Source organism: Piliocolobus tephrosceles, chromosome 16, assembly GCF_002776525.5.
Source record: "Piliocolobus tephrosceles isolate RC106 chromosome 16, ASM277652v3, whole genome shotgun sequence".
Classification (NCBI taxonomy): domain Eukaryota; kingdom Metazoa; phylum Chordata; class Mammalia; order Primates; family Cercopithecidae; genus Piliocolobus; species Piliocolobus tephrosceles.
The window spans coordinates 75,591,329-75,602,660 of NC_045449.1; the positions used below are offsets into that span (position 1 = coordinate 75,591,329).

At 60.1% G+C, this 11,332-nt stretch overlaps 1 protein-coding gene across 1 annotated transcript in view; it reads left to right on the top strand.

Moving 5' to 3' along the window:
- GCGR (glucagon receptor) overlaps nucleotides 1-5,436 on the top strand; it is a 9,336-nt gene extending 3,900 nt beyond the window's left edge. The window contains exons 2-14 of the mRNA XM_023212094.2: nucleotides 788-1,025; nucleotides 1,328-1,430; nucleotides 2,254-2,361; nucleotides 2,440-2,561; nucleotides 2,652-2,758; nucleotides 2,834-2,990; nucleotides 3,081-3,240; nucleotides 3,314-3,374; nucleotides 3,612-3,681; nucleotides 4,006-4,094; nucleotides 4,242-4,380; nucleotides 4,450-4,491; nucleotides 4,908-5,436. Coding sequence (XP_023067862.1) covers nucleotides 966-1,025; nucleotides 1,328-1,430; nucleotides 2,254-2,361; nucleotides 2,440-2,561; nucleotides 2,652-2,758; nucleotides 2,834-2,990; nucleotides 3,081-3,240; nucleotides 3,314-3,374; nucleotides 3,612-3,681; nucleotides 4,006-4,094; nucleotides 4,242-4,380; nucleotides 4,450-4,491; nucleotides 4,908-5,144 — 1,455 coding nt within the window. The 5' untranslated portion in view covers nucleotides 788-965 and the 3' untranslated portion in view covers nucleotides 5,145-5,436. The remainder of the gene's footprint in view (nucleotides 1-787; nucleotides 1,026-1,327; nucleotides 1,431-2,253; nucleotides 2,362-2,439; nucleotides 2,562-2,651; nucleotides 2,759-2,833; nucleotides 2,991-3,080; nucleotides 3,241-3,313; nucleotides 3,375-3,611; nucleotides 3,682-4,005; nucleotides 4,095-4,241; nucleotides 4,381-4,449; nucleotides 4,492-4,907) is intronic.
- Nucleotides 5,437-11,332: the final 5,896 nt, after the last annotated feature.

Below are 11,332 nucleotides of genomic sequence, written 5' to 3' on the forward strand. Positions count from 1 at the left end.
GCACCACGGTGCTGGGCAGGGGCATGCATGTGACACAGACCCCTGAGTGTGGGTCCCACACACTTGGCCTGGCACAGCTGCAAGCCAGCCCAGCTACTTTGCTCACCGTGGCACTGGGGCCAAGTGATGGAAGGTCTGGTCACGGCCACCCTCAGGCTCGGCACTTTGGCTCGGGTCAGCCTGGCAAGCCAACTTTCCCAGGGGCTAAGAATAGGTGAGGAGGATAGTGAGGACCGGAACCGACGGGGGGCTGTCAACTGAGGGAGGAGGTCAGCATCTGGGGAGGCTGGTCCCCTGCCAAGGGATTAGGTCACCCGGCAGGAGGGTGGCTGCCAACAGCACTGAGACAAGGGGCTCTGGGACCCTCAGAACTGCCAGCCAGCCAGCCCTGGGTGGCAGGAAAGCCCGCTCCACTTCCTACTGGCAAGGAGTGACTCCTGCTGGGGTCTCCTCCCTCCCAACTCCCTCTTTTTTTTTTTTTTTGAGACAGAGTCTCACTCTGTCTGCCAGGCTGGAGTGCAGTGGCTCTGTCTTGGCTCATTACAAGCTCCGCCTCCCGACTTCACACCATTCTCCTGCCTCAGCCTCCCGAGTAACTGGGGCTACAGGCGCCCACTACCACGCCCAGCTAATTTTTTAATTTTTAGTAGAGATGTGGTTTCAACTATGTTAGCCAGGATGGTCTCGATCTCCTGACCTTGTGATCTGCCCGCCTTGGCCTCCCAAAGTTCTGGGATTACAGGCGTGAGCCACCATGCCCAGCCCCCAGCTCCCTCTTTATCCGTAGGACTCTGAGGCTCAGAGGGGCAGCTTAAGGGGAGGGCCCCACCACTGGCCAGGGCTCCCCAGGCTCTGCTGCTCTGCCACTCAGCTGCCCTCGGAGGAGTGCGCACACCCACCAGGACTGCATTGCCCCAGCTGTGCAGCCCCTGCCAGATGTGGGAGGCAGCTAGCTGCCCAGAGGCATGCCCCACTGTCAGCCACGTCGACCCCTGCTACTGTTGCTGCTGCTGCTGGCCTGCCAGGTGAGGACTCACAGCACCCTCAGCACCCAGAGGCCCTCCTGAGGACTGCACACTGATGGCCCTCTGTCTGCCTGTCTGCCTATCTGTCCGTCTGCCTGTCCGTCTGTCTGCCTGTTTGCCTGTCTGTCTTTCTGCCTGTCTGCCTGTCTGCCTATTTGTCTGCCTGCCTGCCTGCCTATCTGTCCGTCTGCCTATCTGTCCGTCTGTCCGTCTGCCTGCCTGTCTGTCCATCTGCGTGTCTGCCCATCTGCGTGTCCATCTGCCTGCCTGTCTGTGTGGTTGCTTGTGCATGTGTCCCCCAGCCACAGGCCCCCTCCGCTCAGGTGATGGACTTCCTGTTTGAGAAGTGGAAGCTCTACGGTGACCAGTGTCACCACAACCTGAGCCTGCTGCCCCCTCCCACGGGTGAGCCCCCACCCCGAGCCTTTCAGCCTGTGCCTGGCCTCAGCATTTCCTGAGCTCTCTTCATGGGAAGGTTCCTGGGTGCTTATGCAGCCCTTGAGGACCCCGCCAAGGGGCCCTGCCACCCCTCAGACCCCACCACCATGGGCAGGTGAGGTAACCAGGTAGCTGAGCCACAGAGCTGGGGCCTTGCCTAAGGCCGCAGAGCCAGGATATAACAGAACAGTGGAATTGCCCCAGAACCGGCTGCTGCTGCGTGCCGCCCGGCCCAGATGCGTAATACCGCCTATAGCCCCATGGAGTTTTCAGTGGGCAGACAGTGCCAGGGCGTGGGAGGTGGGACCCAGAGGGTCAGCAGAGCACACAGGCCTGGGAGGGCTTGGGTAGAGAGTGCCTATCATGGCCTGGACACTTGGGGTGCAGGGCGAGGCTAGGGCTGGAGGACTTACCTGGGAGTCAGTGCCACGGTTCAGACGAGGGAGGCAGCCTCCACTGGGCAGAGGGCAGTGGGTGTGGCAGCCTCAGGTTTGGCAGTGCACCTGGAATGGATGAAAATGGCATTGGGGTTCAGCCCCCAGAGAGGGAGGTACTGCGAGAAAGTCATGCAGAATGGGGGACCCCAGTGTGGGTTTGGGGGACATTTGAGATGGGGTTCTCCGAGGGAAGGTGTCCTGCAGAGCTGGAACTCCGGGATGGGCTGGGAGTGCTAGGGGAGGCTGGCCCAGGGGAGATGGATGGTCAGGTGAGGAAGGTGGAGGTCAGATGGGGGAGGTGGAGGTCAGCTGAGGGAGCCCCTTCTCCTACCCTGCCCTGCCCTGCCCTGCAGAGCTGGTCTGTAACAGAACCTTCGACAAGTATTCCTGCTGGCCAGACACCCCCGCCAATACCACGGCCAACATCTCCTGCCCCTGGTACCTGCCTTGGTACCACAAAGGTACCCATAGAGGGGAGGAACTGTGGGAGGGGCAGGCCCAGGGGTGGGGCTGACCCCAGCCTCCCCCAACACCCGCAGTGCAACACGGCTTCGTGTTCAAGAGATGTGGGCCCGATGGTCAGTGGGTGCACGGACCCCGGGGGCAGCCTTGGCGTGATGCCTCTCAGTGCCAGATGGACGGCGAGGAGATTGAGGTCCAGGTCAGCCGGCGGCAGGCGGGCGCGGTGGGGCTGGATGGGAATGGGCACGGGGGTCCCCGCCCGGCCCTCACAGGCCACTGTAACTCGCAGAAGGAGGTGGCTAAGATGTACAGCAGATTCCAGGTGATGTACACGGTGGGCTACAGCCTGTCCCTGGGGGCCCTGCTCCTCGCCTTGGCCATCCTGGGGGGCCTCAGGTAGGATCCCGCCAGTGCCCGGGGCGGCCGCAGAGGGCAGGGAGGAGGGCGGTCGCTGACTGGCTGTCCCCACAGCAAGCTGCACTGCACCCGCAACGCCATCCATGCGAACCTGTTTGTGTCCTTCGTGCTGAGGGCCAGCTCCGTGCTGGTCGTCGATGGGCTGCTCAGGACCCGCTACAACCGGAAGATTGGCGACGACCTCAGTGTCCGCACCTGGCTCAGTGATGGGGTGAGTCCCCGTCGGCGGCCCCGCACAGGCGGGTGGGCGGGCAGCCAGGCAGGTGGCCACGTGGCCGCACTCACACCGCACCTGTGCCAGGAGTTGGCCGGCTGCCGTGTGGCCGCGGTGTTCATGCAATATGGCGTCGTGGCCAACTACTGCTGGCTGCTGGTGGAAGGCCTGTACCTGCACAACCTGCTGGGCCTGGCCGCCCTCCCTGAAAGGAGCTTCTTCAGCCTCTACCTGGGCATTGGCTGGGGTGAGTGGGCCGGCAAGGGCGGGGGTCGGGGCAGGCTGGCCGGGCCTTGAGACCACAGCTGCTGCCCCTACAGGTGCCCCCATGCTGTTCATCATCCCCTGGGTGGTGGTCAGGTGTCTGTTCGAGAACTTCCAGTGAGTCTGAGTGGCCGGAAGGCCAGGGGAAGGGGCCGGGGGCTGGGGAGAGGAGCTCTGGCCCGAGGCAGGGAGGGGCCGGGGATGAGCCTGGTGCCTGGGGAGGGTGGTCATTCGTGACCTTCTCCCTTCCTTTCCCGAGGCCTGAATTAGATCCTGACAAGATCGGGACCGGGGCGCTGAGGGGCTGAGGGGCTGGGGGCTGTGCCCCAGTTTGTGAGTGGCCCGGCCTCGCAGGTGCTGGACCAGCAATAGGAACATGGGCTTCTGGTGGATCCCACGGTTCCCTGTCTTCCTGGCCATCCTGGTGAGGAAATGAAGAGCAAGGAACGCAAGCCAGGCCCCTCCTCCCTTGGCGTCCTGAGGCTGCCCCAGGAGACAGCAGCATCCTGCCTGGGAGGGCCAGGAGGGAGCCGGCACCCAGACAGGACACCAGGACACTGGCCAGAACCCTAGGCACTGAGCCAGGCTGCTCCTCCCTGGCTGGGTGCCCACCAGCCCCAGGGCTCTGTGGCTCAGGGCCTATCTGGCTGCCAGACCCACCTGCAGGAGGGTCAGGTGGGGCCTTCCAAGGGCACAGAGCTGTCCCCTGGGGCTCAGGGTGCCCCTGACTCGTGCCCTTCTCACATAGATCAACTTCTTCATCTTCATCCGCATTGTTCACCTGCTCGTGGCCAAGCTGCGGGCGCGGCAGATGCACCACACAGACTACAAGTTCCGGTGGGTGCAGTGCCACGGTGGGCCGGCGCCTCGAGACCTGGAGACCCTCAGGGCCAGAGGGCAGCTGGGGGTGGGGACTCCAAGCTCCACGTGGATGGTGCGGGCGGAGGGCGAGGGTGGTGGGTGACTCAGGCTCTGCCTCCGTAGGCTGGCCAAGTCCACACTGACCCTCATCCCCCTGCTGGGTGTCCACGAAGTGATCTTCGCCTTCGTGACGGACGAGCACGCCCAGGGCACCCTGCGCTTCGCCAAGCTCTTCTTCGACCTCTTCCTCAGCTCCTTCCAGGTGCCTGCCCGCCCGTGGCTCCCCCACCCAGGGCGCAGCATGCCACCCCTGACCACCGTCTCTCCCCAGGGCCTGCTGGTGGCTGTCCTCTACTGCTTCCTCAACAAGGAGGTAGGTGGGAGTGGGGGCGTCTGAGACCATCAGCCCTGGCCGTCAGGGTCAGGGGCAGAGAGTGGCACAGGGAGGCCAGCCCCACCCCTGCCCAGGGGTTGGAACACATGTGGCCCAAGCCTTTCCCTCCACCTGCTCTTACTGGGTGCAGTTGCCGTGGCGCTGGGTCTCAGACACCCAAGACAGGCTGGCCTCAGCCCCATCGCTAGGGTGCCCACAGTGGGGGTCCCCAGGTGTCTGCAGACTGCTTTCCATGGCGATGCTGGGTGGCATAGCTGTGCCCAGCAGGGAGCTTGTGTCGCTCTGCACCCCTCAGAGTGGAGACTGGGCATCTCCAACGGGGCCCACAGCAGGTCCCAGTGGGGCGGAGAGGACAGGCAGACCCCAGGACTGGTCTTCCCCACCCCCCACCCCAGGTGCAGTCGGAGCTTCGGCGGCATTGGCACCGCTGGCGCCTGGGCAAAGTGCTGCAGGAGGAGCGGAGCACCAGCAACCACAAGGCCCCATCTGCGCCTGGCCGAGGCCTTCCTGGCAAGAAGCTGCAGTCTGGGAGGGGTGGTGGCAGCCAGGACTCATCTGCAGAGATCCCCTTGGCTGGTGGCCTCTCTAGGTTGGCTGAGAACCCCTCTGAACCCTGCTGGGACCCCAGCTAGGGTTGGACTCAGGCACCTAGAGGGCATCGCTGGACAACCCAGAACCGGACGCCCAGCTGAGGCGGGGAGCCAACAGCAGCCCCCGCCTATCCCCCACCCCCAGTGTGGCAGTCCGCGAGATGGGGCCTCCTCTCCCTGCACCTGCCCTGTCCCTGGTGCAGGGGCGAGCTGAGGAGTCCAGGGCGGGGGTGGGGGCTGTGCTGTGAACTGCTCACCAGTGTCCCCATGTTATGTTGGCACGTGCTACATGCGTGGAGATGTCCTTCAATAATAAAGAGCTCACATGGTCACCACGCATGTCCTGGAAGGCAGGGCTGGAAATGCAGGGCCGAAGCAGTGGGAATGGAACAGCAGTGGGTGGCCAGCGCCAGTGCGGGTTGTTGAAAGACCCCTGCTGTCCCAGTCCACAGAGAGTTGGCACTGGAACCCCAGAGGATCCCGAAGGCAACCGGCCTGTGCCCATCTGAGCAGGCCCTGGCCACTTTCCCATTCTAGTTCTGGCGGGCAGTCCCCCTGGACGCTTTGGCCACCAGAGGGTCAGAGATGTGAGGGGCACAGTGGCTAAGGGAGCATGAGGCATCACAGTCCCCCAACCCACCCCATGAGCACTGGATTCACCCAGAGGGTGTCTTCTCCCTGGAGGCCGTGAGGACACTGGTACCTGGCTCACCAGCCCGTACTTCCTCTGAGCCTCCTGGCCTCCGCTTCATCTCAGCTCCAGCCCCCTCAGGCAATTTGCAGGCCACAGAGCAGACTGAAGCAGGAAGAAATGGGCCTGAACATTGCCTCGGGTCCAGGTGACAAAGCAGTGCAGGTTGCCCAAACTCTGCACAGGACCCGTGGCACGCCACACAGAGTCCAGCCTACGCCAGTCCTCCTGCCACTGCATGGTGGGTGGGTGCCCTGCTTGCCAGCCAGGGAGCACCAGGAAAGCGCTGCCTCCTGCATGCTGGACACTGGAGGTGTTGAGGGTGGGGTCTCCCACTGTCTGCGGCACACCCTGAACCGAAGGGCCCAGGGACCACACCGCGGGGGTGGAGACAAGTCCCGGGTGGAAGCCCATGAGGGGCCTGTGGTCCGTCCTCCGGGTGGTCCCTACAGTAGGTGCTGTGAGACCTGCTGAGGTGTGTGCATGGGCTGGGGAAGGAGCCAGCCAGGTGCCCCTGCTCTGAGGAGCTGCTGGGAGGTGCCGCTGGGCCCTGGGGGAAGGGGTGCTCACAGCCCCTGCCTGGGCCACGTGGGCTGGAGCCGCTCAGGCAGAGCCGGACTAATTGGGGCAAATGAGGGGACAGGAGGCCTCTGAGGAAAGGTAAATAGAATTTCTCACCCGCCAGGCACTGGGGCCCTCCTGGGGGGGCCCTCACCCTGCCACCCACCACAGGGCCTATGGACAGCAGGGAGGGAAGCCAGCTAATTAGGCAAGGCTAGACACTTCTGGGGCCCTGGGGTTGCTGTGATTGGGGCTGCAAGGCCAGGAGACGGTCCCCTGAGCTGCACCTGCTGGAGGCCTGTGGCCTCAGACCTTAAGACTTCAGGCTAGCTCTACCCTCCTCTGGCCTCAGGTCCTGGCTCTCCTCTGAGCCCTGGATGCCCGGGTGCCTGTGTGGGCGCAGGGCTGCTCCAAGTCAGCACAAGGGAGGTGGACATTCTCCTTCACGCCAGCTGAGCTCAGGGCCGGTGACTGCCCTAGGGAAATGCCCCACACCTGGGGCCTCCTGACAGCCCTCCCCATTCCCAAGTCCCTCTGCCCTTGTCCTCTTTCACCCCTGCCCCGCCCTCATCCCTAAGGGAACTGGAGCGGCTGGTGGAGTTGGGCGGAGTTGGGGACTAGCAGGGGGTGGACTCACCCAGGCAATAAACACTGGTCTTAACCAGGCAGCCCTGCAGGTAGGTAGGTGGAGGGACTGTTTTTTTCTTTTTTGGAGATGGAGTCTCACTCTTGTTGCCCAGGCTGGAGTGCAGTGGCATGATCTTGGCTCACTGCAAACTCCGCCTCCCAGGTTCAAGCGATTCTCTGCCTCAGCCTCCCAAGTAGCTGGGATTATAGGCGCCCGCCACCATGCTTGGCTAATTTTTGTACTTTTAGTAGAGATGGGGTTTCATCATGTTGGCCAGGCCGGTCTTGAACTCCTGGCCTCAAGTGATCTGCCCACCTCGGCCTCCCAAAGTGCTGGGATTACAGGCATGAGCCACCATGCCCAGCCAGGACCCATTTTTTTAAGTCAGTCCACACAGCACCTCCCTCCAACTTGGGCCCTTGCCCCCTCCCCATCTCTGCCTCCCCTCCCACCTCTACCTCCTGTGCCTCAGCCCCTTCTCCCACAGGAATGTATGGGGGTTGCTAGCAGGGTGTGTGTATGTGTGTGAGAGCATGCTGCATGGGGAAGGCTGTGTGAATGTGGAAGGGAAATACGCACCTGTGTGTGTACAATGGGGCAGGTATATGATGCCCGGCGTCCCAAAGGGGTATCTACAAGGGTTGTATGCTGTGTGTACATGGCTGGGAGGGAGACGACTTTGACCCCCTGGAATCTGGTGTGTGTGGACACACAAATACTACTAAAATGAGAGTGGAGACCAGGAAAAGGAAGACATGAACCACATCAAGGATCAAATCTAGGAGAGCCAGGGGTGCGTCACAGGAATAGGGGACCTTGAGCTAGGCAGAAGGCTCAGGAGAGACACCCTCAAGGGGGATGAAAGTGATTGAATGCACTAAGATTTAGAGGAGGGAGTTCAGGACTTAATTCGTGACTAGTACATAGAAAACTAAATACATGAGGTCGGGCGTGGCAGTTCATGTCTGTAATCCCAGCACTTTGGGAGGCCAAGGCGGGTGGATCACCTGAGGTCAGGAGTTCAAGACCAGCCTGGCCAACATGGTGAAACCTCGTCTCTACTAAAAATACAAAAATTAGCCGACCATGGTGGTGGGCACCTGTAGTCCCAGCTACTTGGGAGGCTGAGGCAGGAGAATTGCTTGAACCTGGGAGTCGGAGGTTGCAGTGAGCCAAGATCATGCCACTGCACTCTAGCTAGGGTGGTGGACGGGAATATCACATTTGTACTGGGGGTGGGGAAGACAACAAAATGGGAAAAATCAAGAATAATTCACGTTAGAAATAAAAATACAGAGCAAAATTTAAAAACAAAGAATGAAGTGAAAAGTTCAAAGTGGTCATCTCTAGGCAAGGTGGGTGGGAGATGGCTGGGGCTGCAGGTCCACTACGTGGGCTGGCTCAGCCTACCCCCAGACGTCCTGGCAGCACTCAGCCCCGGGTCCTCCCCCTGCCTGCTGTTTCTCTGACCTTGCCCTCCGCTGTTCCTTTTCCTTCCTCCTCTCCCTGTTGTGTCCAGGAACCAGGCACCACCCTCATTTCTTCTCGATCAATTTTTAAAAATCAGCTGTGCTCAGCGAACTCTTTATATATCTCCCCGGCCTGTGGCCCTGCTGAGTCCACGCTTTAGACCCAGTTTGCAGCTTGGCAGGTACAGCTGGATGTCCACACCGAGCTGCTTCTTCACCCTCCCCCCAGCTTCTTCCTCCCACTGTCCACTGCAGAAGCCTCCTAACAGGACCCCCACTTCCACCCCGGACCCACACAGTGGCCAGATGCTTTGACACCTGAAGTCTCCTAGGAATCCAATCAGGCCTCTGCACCGCACCTCACTTTACAGAAGTACAGGGGAAACAGGGTTCTGTTGACACCACAGGGATGCAGCCGGCCAAAGGCAGAATGTGGGGTACACAACTGTCAAACTCCCAGGGGTCCTTACACGAATGGCGGAAAAGGAGGGGCATGTGACGGATGGAGGCTGGGAACACATGGGCTCCGCCTTCCCATGCTGTCAACAACAGCACCGGGAACGTGCTAATTTAGTCATTTGGGAAATGTGAGCTGGGTATGTCGGCTATTAGGAAATTGTTCATGTTCAATAAGTATTTTTTTTTTTTGAGATGGAGTCTCGCTCTGTCGCCCAGGCTGGAGTGCAGTGGCACAATCTTGGCTCACTGTAAGCTCCGCCTCCTGGGTTCACGCTGTTCTCCTGCTTCAGCCTCCCATGTAGCTGGGACTACAGGCGCCCGCCACCGCGCCCGGCTAGTTTCTTGTATTTTTAGTAGAGACGGAGTTTCACTGTGTTAGCCAGGATGGTCTCCATCTCCTGACCTCGTGATCCGCCTGTCTCAGCCTCCCAAAGTGCTGGCATTACAGGCGTGAGCCATCGCGCCCGGCCTCGATAAGTATTAATTACAATTTTCATAAGAACTTAACCCCCCCGAAAGAGGTCTCTGTTTCCTCACTTGTAAATTGGGATACTAAAACCTGCCCTATGGAGTTGCCAACATTGAAGGACAGCAGATAGTGTGCATGCACGCCAACAGTACACAACAGATAGTGACTTGTGTGTGTGTATGCATGCACGCCAACGGTACACAGCAGATAGTGATGTGGGTGCATGCCACTACCCAGCAGTGACTTGTGTGCGTGCACGCCAACACGCTGACACAGCAGATAGTCACGTGTGTGCGTGCATGCTACAGTAGTGACATGTGTGCGTGCATGCTAACAGTACACAGCAGATAGTGACTTGTGTGTGTGTGCACGCCAACACTACCCAGCAGACAGTGACGTGTGTGCATGCCAACAGTACATAGCAGATAGTGACGTGTGTTCATGCCAACACTACCCAGCAGTGACACTACCCAGCAGATAGTGAAGTGTGTGCATGCACACCAACGGTATACAGCAAATAGTGACGTGTGTGCATGCACGCAAACACTACACAGCAAATGGTGACGTGGGTGTGTGCACGCCAATGGTACACAGCAAATAGTGACATGTGTGCATGCACACCACTACACAGCAGATAGTGACTTGTGTGTGCGCCTGCATGCCAACAGTACACAGCAGATAGTGAAATGTGCGTGCATGCCAACAGTACATAGCAGATAGTGACCTGTGTGTACGCCAACGGTACACAGTAGTGACATGTGTGCGTGCACACCAACACTACCCAGCAGATAGTGACGTGCGCGTGCATGCCAACAGTACACAGCAGATAGTGATATGTGCGTGCACGCCAATGGTACACAGATTGTGGCGTGTGCGTGTGCGTGCCAACAGTACACAGCAGTGATATAGTGATGTGTGCACGCCAATGGTACACAGCAGATCGTGACATGTGTATACACACCAATGGTATAACATGCAGTGGTTGCAGTTGCCTCATTTTCCCAAGTCGCCCTCACTGCAGCAAGGGGAGTCTCCAGCTGCTTAGCCCAGCAGCCTCCAGGACCGGGTGAGGGTTGGAGGGCCCCAGTGCTTTGCATGGACAAGGCAGTTGCCACTGCAGCAGGGCTGAAGGACAGGCTGGGGTGGAAGGACCACAACCCTCTGGGATTGGGCCCCATGGTCAGCTCCCGCAGCCCACGGGAGAGGTGCCCACTCTAGCAGCCCTTTATCTGCTCCTGAAGCTGAAAGGAGAGACCCCCTCCTTTGTGACTATACTGAGTTCTCACCCCATTAGCCAAACTGCTGGGGTAAGACCACCGTGTGGGAACTGCAGCGCTGACCTCATTGGGTGGTCCACTGAAGAGGGGATGGGAGAGCAAGTTTGCTTCAGGGTCAGAGCTCTGGTCCCGGTGGGTGCACCTCCCCAGCCCTCAGGTAGGTCAGGCCCCGTCTCCTGCACCCCCCCCCAATCTCCATCCCCCATGGGGTGCACCAGGCTGGAGAGTGCAGGGGTGGGGCCTCCAGCAACACCAGGGACTCAGCGCTCCCAACAGGCTCCCACCCTTCTACCCAGCACGCGCCTGGCCAGGCCGGCCCCCTCCTCTGAAGGGTTCTTGGCAGAATGATCTCCAAATTGAAGGTTCCTGGTGGCAGGCCCAGGTGCTGGGGCCATACCTGGGGGAGCCCCACCCCCCAGCTGTAGGCAGAGAAGACCCGGATTCCAGAGCCCAGTGTAAGATGACCCAGGAGAGCCCAAATCAAGTCCATATCTTAACACAAGCAGCTCCCTCAGCACCTCCTGTGTGCTACCCAGGGGTCCCAGCACCCATGCAGGGGAGAGGCCTTTGGATCACCACAGCCCACACTCTGTACAGAGGGATAAACTGCTGCTGCTTTGCCTGGAGAGTAGCCATTTTTTTTTTTTTTTTTAGATGGAGTCTCGCTCTGTCGCCC